This window comes from Mus musculus, chromosome 5 (genome assembly GCF_000001635.26).
Source record: "Mus musculus strain C57BL/6J chromosome 5, GRCm38.p6 C57BL/6J".
NCBI classification, from domain to species: Eukaryota; Metazoa; Chordata; class Mammalia; order Rodentia; family Muridae; genus Mus; species Mus musculus.
Genome location: NC_000071.6, coordinates 65,152,345 through 65,169,398, shown reverse-complemented (window position 1 = coordinate 65,169,398; position 17,054 = coordinate 65,152,345). Strand labels below are relative to the sequence as shown.

At 43.7% G+C, this 17,054-nt stretch overlaps 1 protein-coding gene across 4 annotated transcripts in view; it reads right to left on the bottom strand.

The window, feature by feature from the left end:
* Positions 1-1,225: 1,225 nt before the first annotated feature.
* Klhl5 (kelch-like 5) overlaps positions 1,226-17,054 on the bottom strand; it is a 60,623-nt gene continuing 44,794 nt past the window's right edge. For 2 of the 4 annotated variants that reach the window (NM_001347355.1, NM_175174.4), the window contains exons 6-11: positions 13,158-13,344; positions 10,391-10,615; positions 8,195-8,357; positions 6,397-6,609; positions 4,697-4,868; positions 1,257-2,428 (exon numbers count right to left, since the gene is read on the bottom strand). In NM_001347355.1, the coding sequence (NP_001334284.1) occupies positions 2,372-2,428; positions 4,697-4,868; positions 6,397-6,609; positions 8,195-8,357; positions 10,391-10,615; positions 13,158-13,344 (1,017 nt within the window). In that variant the 3' untranslated portion in view covers positions 1,257-2,371. Of the gene's footprint in view, positions 2,429-4,696; positions 4,869-6,396; positions 6,610-8,194; positions 8,358-10,390; positions 10,616-13,157; positions 13,345-15,766; positions 16,764-17,054 lie in introns of those variants that run through there. The other 2 variants (XM_006504134.4, NM_001359401.1) reach the window with 2 other exon arrangements.

Below are 17,054 nucleotides of genomic sequence, written 5' to 3'. Positions count from 1 at the left end.
ATTATTAAAGATGCTTGTTTTATTGGTCCTTGTGGTCTCTTGAAACTACATATGCATTTTAGGGTTAACTTTCTCAGTCCAGCAAAGTTGTTGGGGTCTTGGTAGGGAGTGTGCTGACTCTCAATGGTGGGCTGCTCGCCCCTGAACCCTTGCCTTCCGACCTGAGAACACAAGATGCCCTTCATCTCCCCTCTCTCAGTGATGTGCTCACCCACACAGCCACTGCCCCACGTTCTCGGTGGCATTGCTCCCTTAATTTCATCTCGCTTTTCTTTGTTAGTCTGTAGAAACATTACAGACCTTGTGAGAGCCTCCATACAGCGAGGCTACTGAAACTAGTTAGCTAGGGGGTGTGTGTGTGGGTTCTTTAGACTTTTTAAAGTGTGGGATTTATTGTCAGTTACTATAGCTTTACTTCCTTGTTTTTAATCTGAAATTCCATATTTCTTTCCCTTTTCCTAATGTCTTTGGCTTGAGCAGCGCCAGAGCAGGGGCAGTTTCTGGCTCACAGGGTGTCGATCTCTGGTTTTCATCTACTGTGTTGTCAGCTGTGGGCTTTCAGAAAAGCCTCTTATCAGGATAAGGGGATTCCCCTCTTCCTAGTCACCCTCTCTCCCACAAAAGTCTCCTACGTGTTAATAAGTATTTTAAAATTAGTAAAATAATGATTTTCTCCTCTTGCATTCTACTGCCATAAAAGATGACATTGTTTTTCTCAGGGATTTTATGGTTATTGACGCGAGCTCCTTACTCGTTACAGAGCTGCACAGACTGCCCACTTCCTGAGTCGGCTTTTATAATTTGTGTGTAACTAGGAATTTGCCCATCTTGTTTTGGTTATATATAATTTATTGGAATGGATGTTTATTTTTAATAGATTTGTTTACAATTTACTCAAGTAACGGAACTTAATACTTAAGATGTTGGAAGTGCTTTGCCCATTTCCTTTCCTAAAGCAATACACACACACACACACACACACACACACACACACACACACACACACACACACTCTATGATGATTTAAACCAACCTTTTCTTAAATATTAAGGAGCCGGCTGGGCATGGAGGTGCATGCCTTTTATCCCAGCACTCAAGAGGCAAACTGGTCCATTTAGTGAATTCTAGGCAAGTCAGGGCTACACAGTGAGACCCTGTCTCAAAGAGCAAAACCCAAACACCCCAAAAAACCACGTCAGTTCAATAAAGAGAGACTGTTACACTCTTTAAAGAAAGCAGCTAAAATAAAGGCTATCTTAATATAAAATAAGAATATATTAACCAGAACATTGTACTTTGAAGGATGGGACTTTAGTTTGTATCCATTTTTATATTAAGGTAATGATTTCGCTTTTAAAGGGAATTTCATACAATATTGCTGCCCAGGGCATTTTACAAACAATAAACAATTCAGACACTATTAACATTCACATATGTAATTAGAGTTTACAAATGTACAAAATTTTGAGTAACAAATGCTTTAAACTTATTTTTCAAATATTCAGCTAACATGTCCCCCACCCCCCAGTTTCTTGATTACAAAGAAGCACAATGGGTTCCTCACTGTGTCCACTGGTCTGGAACAAGGCAGCAAAGAGAACCCAGGAACAGCCAAACAATTGTGTCAGTATCAAAAGGACAAAACCAAATAAACCTTTGTAATATAAAAGAAAATAAATCCACATAATTAAATACTAGTTAGGTGGGAGAACATTAGAGAGCATATAGCATTTATTTTCTCTACACAAACTTGCATATCTTAATGTAAGCATCCAGCTTTAATCTCAGTGACATCCTATCACAGTCGATGGATCTAGATGTAATGGAATGGCTATTTAAGTAGGACCCAGAGATCCAGTCAAGTTTTTATTTGGTCAGTCTTATTTTTAATGTCTTACGTGGTTTTCTTTATTTTTGGGTTAAACCCATTTTAGTAATAAAATTCACAACTATAGCATACATAATGTCATTGTACCTGAAAAAGCTAGCTAGTATAGTCTTTAGTATGTCAGTAAAATAGCGGTTTGATTAAATGATAAAAAGTATGGAAGCTCATGTATGACAAACTTATAAAATAACCGTTTAGAAGCTTGGATGCTTGTACTGGAACAAGTCTAGACAATGTGAATCCAGTTAGCGCGGTGCACTTGTCTTCATATTGTATACAAGAGGGCGTGTTCCCAGCGCTCTGGCTGTGGCTTGAACGTACTGAGAAAGAAGCATCCGTCCTGGTGCATCCGCTCCTCCATCGCTTCCACATCTTCACTGTGGAATGAGGCACTTTGTGCCTAGGAATGTGGCACCACACATTCACTAAGAATGAATCCATGGGAGGACTGTCCGTGTTAGAGAGGGAGGACAAAGAATGATGTCATATCTTCACAGTCACAACACAGGCTCCAGCTCTTCCTAGGCACAGCGGAGCAACCTGAAAATGGACAAGAGACATAGGTGTTGGATGTGAGGAAGACGCTGAGGTGCACTGTGAGAGCAGGTGACAGGCCAGCCAGCCAGGCAGTTTAGCTTAGACAGCCTAGCAAATGCAATGCAACTCCTTCCTGCTCTGGGGCAGTGCTGGCGCGGGGCAGCAGTGGCTCCAGCCCTTACACTCTCGCATCAGCCCCTCTATCAATGTCTGCCTATCCACTCACTAACACAGTATAACAAGGCAGTTACTGTTTAGCTACTGCAAGTGGAAGCTCACATTTGTGGTCCTTACAACAGCAACAGATATAGTAGCAGCGTCTAGAAAGATAGCTGCGTGATTACAGATTACTGCCTTACATAAAGACAAGCTAGGCTCGTTCCTGTTTATGATTAAATCTCTGCCCATGTTCTGCTTCCATAACCCTGCCTATTTGCCTGCCAGACCCATTTGGGAACCCCTAGTCCTGAACTATAACCCTCTCATCTTCCCCGTGTCCAAGGCTGATCTCTAACCCTGCAATAGGGAGAGACAACCCATGTGTTTTACACAAATAAAAAAGCTTGCTTTTGGGCTGGACCTACGTATGTAGCAGATGTGCGCCTTGGTCTTTATGTGGCCCCTCCAACAACTGGAGAGGGGGCTGTCCCTGACTCTGTTCCTGCCTGTGGATCCCATTCCCCTAAGTGTGCTGCCTTGTCTGCCCCAGTGGGAGAGAATGCACCTAGTCCTGCAGTAACATGATGTGCCAGGGTGGAGTGATACCTACGGGGGGGGGGCTGGGGGGGAGGGCTCCCCCTTGTTAGAGGAGAAGGCGAAGGGGGCATGGAGGGAGGAGCTGTGTGTGTGTGGGGGGGGGGGACTGGGAGGAGATCGGGGGCTGATATTGGGATGTAAAGTGAAAAAAATACATTAGTGGAAAAAAGCTTGCTTTAATTTGCGTGGCCATGATTTGGGTCAGTGATCGTTCTCTGAGCATCAACCTTCCGCTGAGTTGTCTCATCCACTGAAGAAATAAGACTGGGGCCACACGACTGAAATCCTTTTAGTCTATGCTCTCTGTTAAACGTAAGACGCTCCTTTTATACTCTTACTGTCGTCCTTTCCCCAGGCTGCTTTGCAGCTAATCTTCATCTTTGTTTTTACTGGATTTTACAGTCAAGTAGGAAATACCTCTGCCTGTGTCTGTGAGGGCACTTCCTGAGACCCACCCTAAATGTGGGCAGGCTCAGTCCTTAGGTTTGGGTCCTGGACTGAAGTAAAAAGGGAGAGGGAGTGGGGCTCTGTGGTGTTTGCATAGCAATGGTCCCCACAGGCTCAGATGTTTTCATGCTTGGTCCCAAATTGAAAAGCTTTTTAGAAGAATTAGGAGATGTGGTCTTGTTAAGGAAGTGTGTCACTAGGAGTCGGGCTTTGAGGACTCAGCGTCTCCGTCTGTCTAAGACAGGCACCAATCTTTATTGTCCTGTACTCCCTAACCTCAGACTCAGTGTGACGGGCTGCTGGATGCTTCTGCCACCATTGCTCTCCCCAAAAGATGGTCCTTCCCAGAAAGAGACGTGCTCAGCTAGAAGCTAGTAAGCTTGCCACACTGAGTTCTTACTTATTAATGAAATTAGGTTTGTCATGTTTATTAAATAATAACAGGAATTTAATATCCTCCCAAATCCTGAGTATTTTGTATGGGTGAACTGTCCAGGTCTTCCTGATGACTATCCTTGCTTATTTTTTATAATCCCCCTCCCCTTGGTACAGCCCTCTGTCGTCCATCCTGTCAGCTCTACATCTTGTACATCTTGTACACTGACTGCCAAAACAGCCTCTCACCAAACTAATGGTGGTTCATGATTTCTCTGCATATTTTAATTTTAATTTATACTTCAAAGGAATTTGGATTTTTGTATAAAATCAGACACTGCATCTTGGTTTTTAATATTTAGTCAAGAGGCAACTTTATCTCATTAAAAAGACGAGTTTGTTTTTATTTTATGTGTGTGAATGTTTGCCTGTATGTATGTACATGCATGTGTGTGCAGTCCAGAAGAGGGCATCAGGTCCCCTGGACTTAGAGGATGTTGTGAGGCTCCGTTCAAGTGCTGAGAACCAAACGTGGGTCCTCTGCAAGAGCATCAAGTGTTCTCTCTTAACAGCTGAGTCCCTCGGCCCCCACGTTTGTGTGATGCCCACCAGTGTTGGGTAAAGCTGAGAGCGTCTTATGGAAAGACGTCTTCAGGATAAGAGAGGTGAGACGAGGAGAAAGGGGACGGCTACCTGGGTCCATTCGTTGGTCTGGGGGTCGTAAGCCTCCACTATGTTCAGGTAGGTCTGTCCGTCATAACCCCCGACAGCATACAGCTTGTCACCAAGTAGACACACGCCCACCGCGTCTCTGCTAACGCTCATGGATGCCACTGCTGTCCACACGTCTGTTTTGGGGTCATATCTGAAAGAAAAGTTTACAACTCGAGCTGATATTGCTCCTGAAATGTTTTGTGTGCAAACATTTGTCCTGCAAGTCTAGCCTCAGTCTCACCTCTGATATAAATATGCTGAACACATTTTAGAGAAAAAGATCTGTATTTTCCTAAAAACCACCTAGCTTATGTTGTTATAGCTTCATTTAATAGATATAGCACACTAAAGAACTCAGCATCTATAAACTGTCAAGGCTTCAGTGTCCACACTGAAAATGTGGGCAAAGCTCTGTACAAGGTGACTTGAATTCTCAAATATGGTAGCTATCTACTTTCTCTTCCTCTTTTAAAACTACAACTGCTCAATGGTGTTGTTTAAAGGGTAGATAGTTTGTGCCAACATGCTAGATTGCTTTTGAGGGTGTGTGTGTGTGTGTGTGTGTGTGTGTGTGTGCGTGTGTGTGTGCGTGCGCGTGCGCGTGCGTGCGTGCGTGCGTGTGCGCGCACCTGTCTTTTCTTGGTGTAATTAATCACACTAAAGACTCCTGGATTTCCTTCCTGGATCCTAACTGGAGCAGAGCTGTAATTACCTTCTCCTCACTAAGATGAGATGCAGCTGTAGCTTAGCCGCCTCTGCAGCAGCACCATGTCTGCCTGCCCTTAGAGACTGCTGAGCATCATCAGAGCCTGGGTTAAGTCTGCCTGCCTTCTTGTCACTTAGTTCTCTAAGTAAAGCACTCCAACCTTAAACAGTTGGATCCATTCTCCCTCTCTGGGACTCACTGATTTCCTTTTCCTCTTTCAGATCTAAAACCCTCGCCACTGACCCGCCACTCTGTGCGACCTCCTCCCCCACACCCACCGGCTCCTCTCCAGAGCTCGCCCTGTCACGCTTGGTTCTCTGGCCACACAGTTGCCCTGTATGTCCCATGTGAACCATATTTTTTTTTCTGTTTTGGAGTGTTCACACATGATTATAGTGATGCTTCCTGTAAAATGCATTAAATTCTCTCTTGTCCTTAAACTAAATAAAAAAAAATGAAGACTTGACCTGCCAGCACAATCCTCACTGCTGTTAGGTCCTCTACTTGGCCTAAAAGCTGCATTTCTTACGACCAGTAAGTACGACTTGGTTAAGCCTTTAAGCCGTGTAGGAACTTGTCATTTTTCTTTATCATTTTCTATTATTTCATTGTATATCAAAATGGGCCAGCCATGGCCCTGTCCTTTGCTTCCAGCCCCAATGCCTTCTTTCTGAGATTCACCAAGCTCCTTTACATTTCCGGGAAGGCAGAATCCAGTACTAAACAGCAGAACACTAAATACTTGTCCAGTGCATGCATTCCAGGCTCCATCCCGAGGGAATATGTGAGATCCAGGAATCTCAGTGCACGGCTGGCAGTCCGGGAGAGAGCCAGCCAGAGAAGACAGCCCAGTGTTGGCAGGACTGTGTGGAGACCACACTGATGGACACTCACTAGTCTTATGACTTTGGCTGGAAGGGTGGGAAACTATTTTGTTTTGGTTTGCTCTTCGCTTTCCTCCACAGGAAATTACCTCTCCACACAGTCTGAGAGCCTGGAGGTCAAATTGGATGTGGGAGCGTCGTGTCCCCCAATGGCATACAGCAGCCCGTTCCAGGTTGTGACTCCTACTCCGCCTCTTCGTTTTGACATCTGGGCACACAGTGTCCATTTATTGGTATGAGGGTCAAAGCATTCTACTGACTTGAGGCAAGAGCTCCCATCGCGACCACCAACTGCATAGAGTCTGGAAAAAGGAACAAAAGAGGTGACAAAGAAGGCACAGTGCTGGGGTCAACAGGCTATTGCTGTGACAGTTCGCTGACTTTAAATGCCATTGGTGATGTAGCATGCTGATGGCACTAGGATAGAAGATGGAACGATACCTGCTATAGCTATCTAAAACAATTTCCACGTCTGTGTCGATCAGGCCTTTACAACAAACACTAACACAAAGGACTTAGCACGTGGGCCTGAGGAAATAAGAGCTTAGGCAGAAATTACTTTCTATTTTTCTTTTTTCTTTTTTTGTTTTTATGAGCCAGGGTCTTACTATGTAGCCTCTGAAAGAGTCTTAGAACCCATTATATAGACCAGCCTTGCTTCAAACTCAAGTGTTCTGCCTCTGCCTTTGAATTAAGAATCCGTGGCCACTCTACCCACCATTTCCCTTATATCACAATTCAACCTTCCTTCCTCCCTCTATCTGTAAGTGATAACATGAACACCATGAAACAAAGAAATTAATTAGAGCCATCAAGGGTTGGACAGAAAGGTGAAAAGGTCTGTATTTTGTCCTCATCCAATTGAGAACTGTGAGTGAGGACTCTATACAAATTCGAGCACTGACAGCAGACAAAGCATAAGTAAGCGGGTTTTCTTAAAGCCATGCTGCGGCCACCAGTCACCAAGATAAGAAAGAAGAGACACAAACGTAAAGGTGACTCCGTGAAAATGATGGAGAGGATCTTTAGGAAGGCACTGAGAGATCACAGCTCTGAGAGACCATAGCATGCATGCATGCATGTGCACACACACGTGCACACACACATGTGCACACACATACAGAGAGAGAGAGAGAGAGAGAGAGAGTGTGTGTGTCACAGTACTGAGAGATCACAGTACTGAGAGAGAGAGAGACCACAGCATTGAGAGATCAGAGCACAGAGAGAGAGAGGTGGGGGGGAGATATCACAGCCCTGAGAGTCTACAATACTTTAATTTTTAAATGCATGTATCAATGTTTTCATTTTTCATATATATGCATATACATACTTTGCATGGGTGTGGGCACATGGGTTTGTGGGTACGAATACATGTGTACATATGCACATGTGGAGCCTGGGCTGCTGTCACATATCACCCTCCATTGCCTCTACCTTATCCGGCACGGCAGGCGTCTCAATCAAACCCTGAGCTCCTGGATAAGGCTGGCTTTGCTAGGCGGCTTGCTCTGGCGATGCCCTGACTCTGTCTTTCCAGGCTGGAATGACAGGTGGGCTGCCATACCCATTAGATATTTGCATGGGTTTTCCAGACCTAACTGTGGTCCTCAGGTTTATTCAGCAAACGCTTTAACTGCAAACATCTCCCTGCCCACTGTAGTACTTTCAAAAGAGCATATAACTTGGAAGGTATTTAAACCACTGTTGCTGTTCAATTAATATTGGGTATTTATATTGGGTAGCATGTGTGGTTCCTTAGCTACGAGCAGTGAGGCTGTTATGGACAGAGGTTAAAGGAAAGGCTTTGTTAACTCATGCAAAGAACTCCTCCAGCAATAATAAATCTGGCTTATCGTGACTGAAATAGAACTTCAAATATCTTCTTACTTTCCACTTAGTACCGCCACGCCTACTGTGCTCCTGGGGGTGGACATAGTGGCAACAAAATTCCACTGGCGGGCCTGAGGGTCCCATCGCTCCACAGTATTCAGGTAGCTCCAGCCGTCGTGCCCTCCGACTGCATACATGGGGCCTTCTAGTACAGCCACGCCTAAAGTGGACCAGCGAGAGGGAGGGACTAGTCAGAATGGGAGTACAGTAAGTCTGAAACACGCAATCATAACCAATCAACAATGTAGGCGAAAGCCACTGCGCTCCCTCAGGGCTCTTCTGAGGCAGATGGGGCCGAACCAGCACTGTGATTCTTTTCCTGAACATTGGAGACAGTATTCTGAGGCACACAGTGGAACGTTTGTATGTGCCACCATTTCTAAGACCTTCAATCCCCAGACTTCCATTCTTTTCCTGTAGGACTCTGGAATCCTGGGTTTTACTGCAGCTAAGTTGGGTACCACAGCCTTGTATTTATGGGTATCATCATCAAGGAACAGAGTGAGCAAACATCTTAGTTTACGATAAGATTCTATTTAGTAGGCACTCCATAGAACATCAGATAAGGGCCACGCTTGCGTGGATCAATACTGTTTGTTTTACAGGACATCAGGTGTGTGCCAGCTTAAACAATAGAGCAACGGAAGCAAGGGCAGAGAGAGCCAGGGACCTGAATGACACCTCAGTAGAAGCATGAGTGCCATTATCGACCACGCACAGAGGAAGAGGAGGCCCAGCAATGGCCTGCTGGGGAACCCATGTTGCCTATGTGGCTGAGCAGGTAACTGACAGGGAGGGGCCAGAAGACAAGGGAGTCAGAAATAACATTCTCTCACCGTATCCCTCATCAGGACTTTAGATTTTATTCTGAGTGGGGTGGAGTCAGTCAAGGATTTCTTGGGGTTTTTGTTTGTTTGTTTGTTTGTTTTGAGACAGGTTCTCCCTATGTAAACTAGGCTGCTCTCAACCTTATAACCCTCCTTCCTCTGCTTCCAAGTGCTGGAACTACAGCTGTGTGTCACCACATCTGCTTAAGTAGAGGATTTAAAAAAAAAGATTTATTTATTTCAGACACACCAGAAGAAGGCATCAGATCCCATTACAGATGGCTGTGAGCCACCATGTGGTTGCTGGGATTTGAACTCAGGACCTCTGGAAGAGCAGTCAGCGTTCTTAACCACTGAGCCATCTCTCCAGTCCCCAAGCAGAGGATCTTAAGAAGAGGTCTGACATGATTGTGGCAAAAAGACCTCTGTAATTCAAACCCATCAATCTTGGCCAAGTTGGATAAAATAGCCACCACTCATATGTGACCCAAAATAGCATATTATTCACTTGTTATACACTGTGCCAACAGTACTGGCTATTGAACACACACACACACACACACACACACACACACGCAAAATATATTTACACAGATTTAAGTTTGTACATATTACAAGTTTTACAGAATATACCTAATTTTATATAGATAACTTATCATTCATCAAGGGCCTAGATGAAGGGCTCATTTAGTCCAACCTCTTGAATGGCAGACCTGAAAATACAGCTCAGCAGGGAAAACCACTCCTAAATGAGGCGCCCATGTAATTCCCATACGTGAAGAGATGAAAACTTCTTAATTAGTTCATCTTCTAAGTTCAGATTATACAATTTACCTATAAAAGCACATGGCAGCTAACATCCATTTGTAACTCTGGTTACTGGGTTTCTAACAGCCTGCACTGCATACCAATGGTGTCCATAATACATTCAGGTAAACACCCACATACATAAAACAGAGAATGAAAAGAAATGCCTGTCTCTCTCTCTCTCTCTCTCTCTCTCTCTCTCTCTCTCTCTCTCTCACACACACACACACACACACACACACACATTACCATAATTGTTTTTCATATAATATAGAAGTTAAAGTGCTAGTTTTAATGAGCCTTTAACTAGGCTATCTAAATTCAACTGCTAACACGGAGCATAAAGGTAAGAGCATGGCTTGTCACAGCGGCATGCTTTCCCGTGTATGAGCTCCATTTATGTAAGTGCTCGTGTTCTGGTTTCTGCCCCTCAGGGATGAGGGATGCTTGGGAACTGATGCTGACTGAGCCCACACACAGGCCTCCCGCCTGGTACAGAAGGGAACAACGTGTGGCATCCTGATACATGGCTTCCAAGCAGGCGAGCAGACGCACTTACCGAGCCCGTGCCTGTGTGTGGACATAGGTGGCATCACACTCCAGGTTTTTGTTTTGGGGTTGTAGCACTCTACGGTGTTCAGAGTCTTCAGTCCGTCTCGCCCTCCGACCACGTACAGTTTGTCATCTAAGACTGCGACGCCGAATTGGAGCCTCCTCCCATTCATGTTTGCCACAGGAGTCCACATATTTGTACGGAGGTCATACTTCTCAATGCTTGTTGCTCCTGAACAATAACACAGAAGTTAGGAGACTACAAGATCCACCCCGGCTATGTTACAGACACAGAAGTAGAATTTATCTTGTGTGTGTGTGTGTTGTGTGTGTGCGCGCGCGCGTGCATATGGTGGGCAGAGGTTGGTGTCTGGTGTATTCCTTTGTCGCTCTCCACTTTGTTTTTCCAGAGGGGTCTCCCTGAACCAGAACTCACTGTTCTGGCTAGGCTGGCTGGCGAGGGGCTCCAGCAATCCACCTGTCTGCCTCCCCAGCCCTGGGATCACACAAGTGTGCCAGCTGTGTATATGGTTTCTGGGGATTTGAACTCAGGTCCTCTTGCTTGCATGGAGAAGCACTTTAACAGTGGAGTCATCTCCCTAGCCCCAAAGTATAAAGGTTTCTTCGAGCATCGACAGCAATACTTTTATGCTATCTTATGAAGCCCCTGCAGTACGGCCCTCGCCTGTGCCATGACCTTTTCTCCCATCATTCTCCCTGGCATACTCCAGGCCCAGCATTAAAACATCCAGCAGGGGACGTTCTTTGTTCAAAGAGGCCAGGAAGACGCTCAGCAATTGGCGGAAGTGCAGGGAGGGAGCCACAGGGGATCATTCTGAGAAGGCTGGCCACAGTGCAGACAGGGTTCTTGGACAAGCTGAGGGAGGCTGTCTCCCTTTTGGGATCGGATTGTTGGGTTGTTTATAGAAGTCAATGGAAAGGTCTAGGGGAAGGAAACCGCTGACCCAGGAGATAAGGGAGACAATTATTATGTGAGGTTCTGGAAGAAAGAACAGTAACAACAAAACGGGCGGAGTGGGGCTGACACCACGCAAGGGAGGGGGCACGGCAAGGAGGAAGGACAAAGGTCGCCTGGGAACCATTCTGCCGGAAGTGAAGGGAGTTACTACCCATGGGGTTTACCATGGAAAATTCCAGAGCTCTTTTGCTCTCTTTCAAGATGTGGAACAGCAACAGCAGAGATTTAGGAAAAAGTGAAAGAAAGTATCTCACTTAAAAAAAAATCTAACTCGCACTTCCGTAGAGATCGAGTCTTTTTCTAAGCTGATAATTTACCAGCCTGTTCTAGCATTATAAAGGACTGCAGTCGCAGTGGACACTTACTCCTCAGGCTTGTAAAATCAGCATCAGAGCTACTACTGTTGAACCTAAAACCAGACCGTCCGGCTGGCTCCACACCCGGCGCTGTGTTTACTTACCCTACACAGGCTAAGGCTTTTGAGACTGACACCAACTCCCGTTCCATCTTGTATTCTCCCAGAACTACACAGAATCAATCCCTTCTAAACACTAGCTGGTTTAAAAATACTTTTTACTTTGCATAGCCTTTCTTTGTAATATATGGCAATAATGATATTTTATTCATTCAGATTATATACATGTGTGTAAAGTATCAAGATTGTATGGATTTGTTTGATTCTTCACTCCAACCATGACTTTAAAGTGTCCATAAAATAAAATAAAAAATCGCCTTCCATCAAACAAAAATCTTTTTCCATTGATGAATTTTCAAGCTTTTTTTGTTTTTTTTTTTTGTTTTTTGTAGACTTCTGTTATAAACTGGAAAGCCAAAATTTAAGAATCTAAACTAGTAATACAAATATGCATCTATAAGTTTGTGGGTGTGTGTGGAGAGACAGCACAGTGGTTAAGAGCGCCTAGCTTCAATTCCTAGCACCCACAGAATGACTGGGAGCATAGGGAGGGTGCAGGATCTACTGCCCTCTTCTGGCTCCCACAGGCACTGCATGCCTATGGTGCACATTAGACGGGGCTGGAACAGGGCTGAGAGCAGAACCAGGATGAGCTGAGACTGTGTGACTTCTGTCAGGGTTGCAGGCACCACTGCAGGAGGATGGGCAGAGGTCAGGTGTACAGAAAGGCCCCATAACAACTGACAGCCAATAGCACCATGCATGGTCTTCAACCTCTAGGAACAACTGTTCACAGAATCCAAGTTTGTAACTCAAATATTTGTGTTTAGCTTTCATTTCTATATATGTATGTATGTATTCATGAATCTTTTCTTAATTGTTTAAGAGTAAAAATCACAGAAATGATGACCCCGTGGCCCTAAATATTTCAGCAGATCTTCCTCAGAGAAAACGATTCTTTTTAAAAGTCATCTATGTGGAGTGAAGTGTTCTTACTGAGCTAGATCCCTAGCCTAAAGTAGCTAGTTACCTCTTCCTAATCTCATCTGTCTCTATCAGTTGGCACCATGAAAGAAACAGCTTTCCTTTCCATCTGTGTCTCTGTGAACTCACGGAGACTCTGATTTGACGTTAGCTTCTTTTACAGTAATTACTTACTATGATGCTCAAGTTACTTAAACTCAATGGAAACTCCCAACAAGATGTCTTCTCTACCTTTTGATCTGCCTCTTACCATGCCTTGAATATTTTCTGCCACTAAGGTGCTTTCTGGTCTCATCTTTTCCTGTCCTTGTCCCTCAACCAGTCACTTCTCCACCGGGCCTCTTGGTAGTGTTACTGGTTACCCTCTGTTCCTTTAGATCAACGATCTCCCAATACCCTTTGTTGAATCCATCCCTCCAACTGCAAATAACGTTCCAACAGTTGACTTGCGAGGCTTTGTCCGAGGACTCTGCAACATGGGTCGTCTCTCAGGTAATAAATGGTACTTCATTGCTTCCATGATGAGTTTCTGACATTCAATGTCATCCCGGAAAAGTGCATTGTTTTCCATGTCTGCCAGGAACTAGAAGAGAGCAGGGTATACAGACAATGAAGACATGTAAATATACTTTTTAGTTCACTACTGCATTTTGCTGGTCTGTTTATTTCTAGGATTTTACTTCATTTTTGAGACAGGGTCTTACTATGTGGCCCTGGTTGGTCCAGAATCCATGATGTACAGCAGGCTAGCCATGGCCCCCTGATTCTCCTGCTTCAGTATCTCACACAGTGAAATTGCAGGCAGCAATCACCACCATGGGCTCATGAGTGCCCCTGCCTCATGAGTGCAGGGATGAAAGACATTTATCACCCTCCCCTGCCCGGTTTCTGTTGTTTCTGATGTAGGAACTCATATTGGCTTTGAACTCTTATGTGTCCCAGGCTGACTCTGAACTTGGGCTCACAGGTGCTGAGGCTATAGGCAAGAGCTGCCCCAGATTATTGGTGTCTTTACTGCATGCTCTGAAATCTGATATTTTGGTCTCCCTCTCATCAAGTTTCACAGTTTTCTTGGCTATTTGAGGTCTAGTTTTCCATGTTGGTTTAAGACAGAGTCATCTAGTTATCTTTATTTTCTTGGCTTTCTGGTGTGAATGGTGCTAAGTTCTTTTATTAGTTATGGAGAATACACATTTTGTGATATTAGGTCTTTCTGTTCAAGGAGCCTTCTCACTTGTATCACTTTCTTTACTGTCTTTCCCTTCATTTTGTTAAATCTATTCTTATATATGTAATTATTTTTATTGCCATTTTATTTTTTCTGTTTTTTAAAAAAAACTTTCTCTCTCCTTCTTCCTTCTCTTCTCTTCTCTTCCTTCCTTCCTTTCTTTCTTTCTTTCTTTCTTTCTTTCTTTCTTTCTTTCTTTCTTTCTTTCTTATGTTTTGCTGGAGAAGAAAAACAAATCTCATGATGACTGGAGCTTGTATTAACCTGGCACTTTACCACACTCCTTAGCTCTAGCTGTTATGCATTCGCCCATCATCAAGTAGGGAGACTTTGACATCTCTTCTGAGTGGACATCAACTCTTTCAGTTTATGGCATTATATTGCCCAAACCTTCAATGTAGTGGTAAATAGCTGGATAAAGTAGAGCCCCTTTGCTTCTGGCTGGAGTTAGGTGGTATTGGTGCTTGTATTGCAGACAGTAGTTGCTACAGTGTGCACTGTGTGATCCATCTTTATTTAAGCTGCCTCCTTCTCTCCCTGCTTTAGTGTTCAAATTAAGAACTGCTACCAATTTTTCCTCAAATATTTTTCACATATCTATTGATAAGAGCATATAATTTTTTTCCTTTGTAGCTAGTGATGCAATGACTCCCTTGATGAGTACCTGGTAATTGTTCTTTTGTTGTTGTTCTTGGGAAAAATTTCCCTGTCCATGGTGTAGATCCTTTAAAGCACAGCACACGCCCATTACCGTATAAGCAGAGGATACACATCAGGCTTGATCCAGTTAGATGATGTTTAGTAAGTGCCTCAAATGGAAAGGTTTGGAGTCTTTCACCTGAGGCAGATCTCAGAGCCCCGATTCTGTTAACTGCCACACCCATGCCACTTCCTGTCCCGAACATTAATTTACTCATACAGATTCGTCTTGTCTGTGTATTTCATGTAAACAAAACCAACATGCCCTCCATGTCTTGCTTATTTTATTCAGCATATTCTCTAGGTTTGTCCATGGTGCAGCATGTTTCAGTCTTGCTTCTTTGCTGTTGAATTATTATTCAATTCTTGTGGTTGGCTCTGTTTTACTCTCCATCCAGCAACTGATGGATACTTCGTTTGCTTCCTGTGTGGAACAACTATAGGTGCTAAGAAAGTTGTGTGCACATCACACAACTGTGTGGACATATTTTGATTTCTCTTGGGTAGATAACTAGGTAAAATTACCCTTAACTTATAGGAAACCTCCGAACTGCATTTCCAAACATCTCTACCACACTTTCATTGCACTAGCACCCTGGGAGGTTTCTGTTCCCACACACCCTCACCAACCAAGCCCATTGTAGCCAGCTGGGTAAGTAGAAAGTGGGTTTTACTCTGCATTTCTTTAATAGCTAATAATTCTGGGAATATGTCCAGGCATTGATAACTGAAGAGAGCCAAAGTTTCCGATAAAGGTTACCATTTAAAAACAAAAACAAAAAGCTGTGGCATTTGGTAAGCATGCATCATAAGCCAAAGGCAAAGTCCTCCCAGTAAGACACAGTCTCGTGACTTGGGCCTCTTCTTTCCCCATGCTCACAAACAAACTTACCACAGAAGTCATTAGTGGGTATGCATTGAGCTGGCTTATTTAGATTAATGTTACTGTTTGTATTACTTTTGATACAATTACCCCAGTGCTTTCTAAATAAAAATAAATGTGAGATAAAATATAGGAAGTAATGTCTCAGGAGATCATATAGTAACTTCAATATGAAGTAAAACATATTTCTTAACAGGCTGGTAAGTTCTGTAGTTTATTAAAAATGAGATTAGTTATATTTAAGTAAAGAAGTGAGACTAGAAAAATTATAAAGCAATTAATTCAAGAACAACATTAATCAAGTATTAGTGTAGCAGGTTTGTTATTGTTCAGGAAATTATTATGATAGGCTAAACTATAAAATATTGATTCTAATATATCTTGCATTTATATGAATTCCAAATGTCTGCCATAAACAGTGGCAAATTATTAAAATAGAGGTATTTGCAGAGACAGACGTGTTGGCTGTGCAGACTCTTATCTTCATTCCTGCATTTGCTTCTCATGACTCAGGTCTCTAAAACTGTCCCCTCACACACACAGACTGGCTCATCCACACTGCAGAGAAAGTGTGTCTTCCCTGTAGCATCACTGACTCGAGTACTTCTTTCTTCTTGAATTTGAGTCAATTTTCAGTAGAACTCCACCCAAGAGTAAAATAAAATGGCCACAAACACTTCCTTTTTGATTACCCAGTGTCTTTGGAAAGTCACGTAAAATGATCAATCACTTAGGAGTCTGGGGATGGCTTCGCTGGTAAAATGCCTGCTACACACGTATGAACTTGAATTCAAACCTCCAGTTCCCCCACAAAAGCCAGGTACCAAGGCATGCATCGGTGACTTCAGCACTGGGTGGGCAGGACACAGGTGGCTGCTCGCTGGCCAGGTGGTCTAGTCATAATGATGAAGTTCTGATTCAATAAGAGATCCTCAGGAAAGGTAGAAAGTGGTCGAAAAAGGCAACTGATGTCGACCCCTGGTCTCTGCATGCACTCACACATTCATGCATGTGCATCTGCAGAGACATGTGCATACATACAAACAAATATACACGGCACATACATGTGTGTGCACACACACACACATAAGCAAAATCATTTTTAAAAAGATCATTTCGGGGTTGATGAGATGGCTGAGTGAGCAAGGTCCTTGCTGTGCAAGTCTGGTGAGCTGAGTTCCAACCCTGGAGCCTATGTAAAGGTAGGAGAGAACACACCTCGTGAAGCTGTCCTCTGACCTCCACGTGCACACTGTGCCATGTGCCCCTCCCCCACACACGACAGATCCACACATGAGTAGTAAATTAAAAAGTGTAAGAAGATCACTTGGGTAGCATGTCATAAATATACATATCACCCCTTCCATCACTTACAATGTCTGCTGTTGGTGGCACTATAATAAATGAATACTTGGAAGCTGAGTCCCTTCTAGCTAGGGCTCAAAGTGCTTTGTCTAATATGATAAAAATCTCATTTATATGG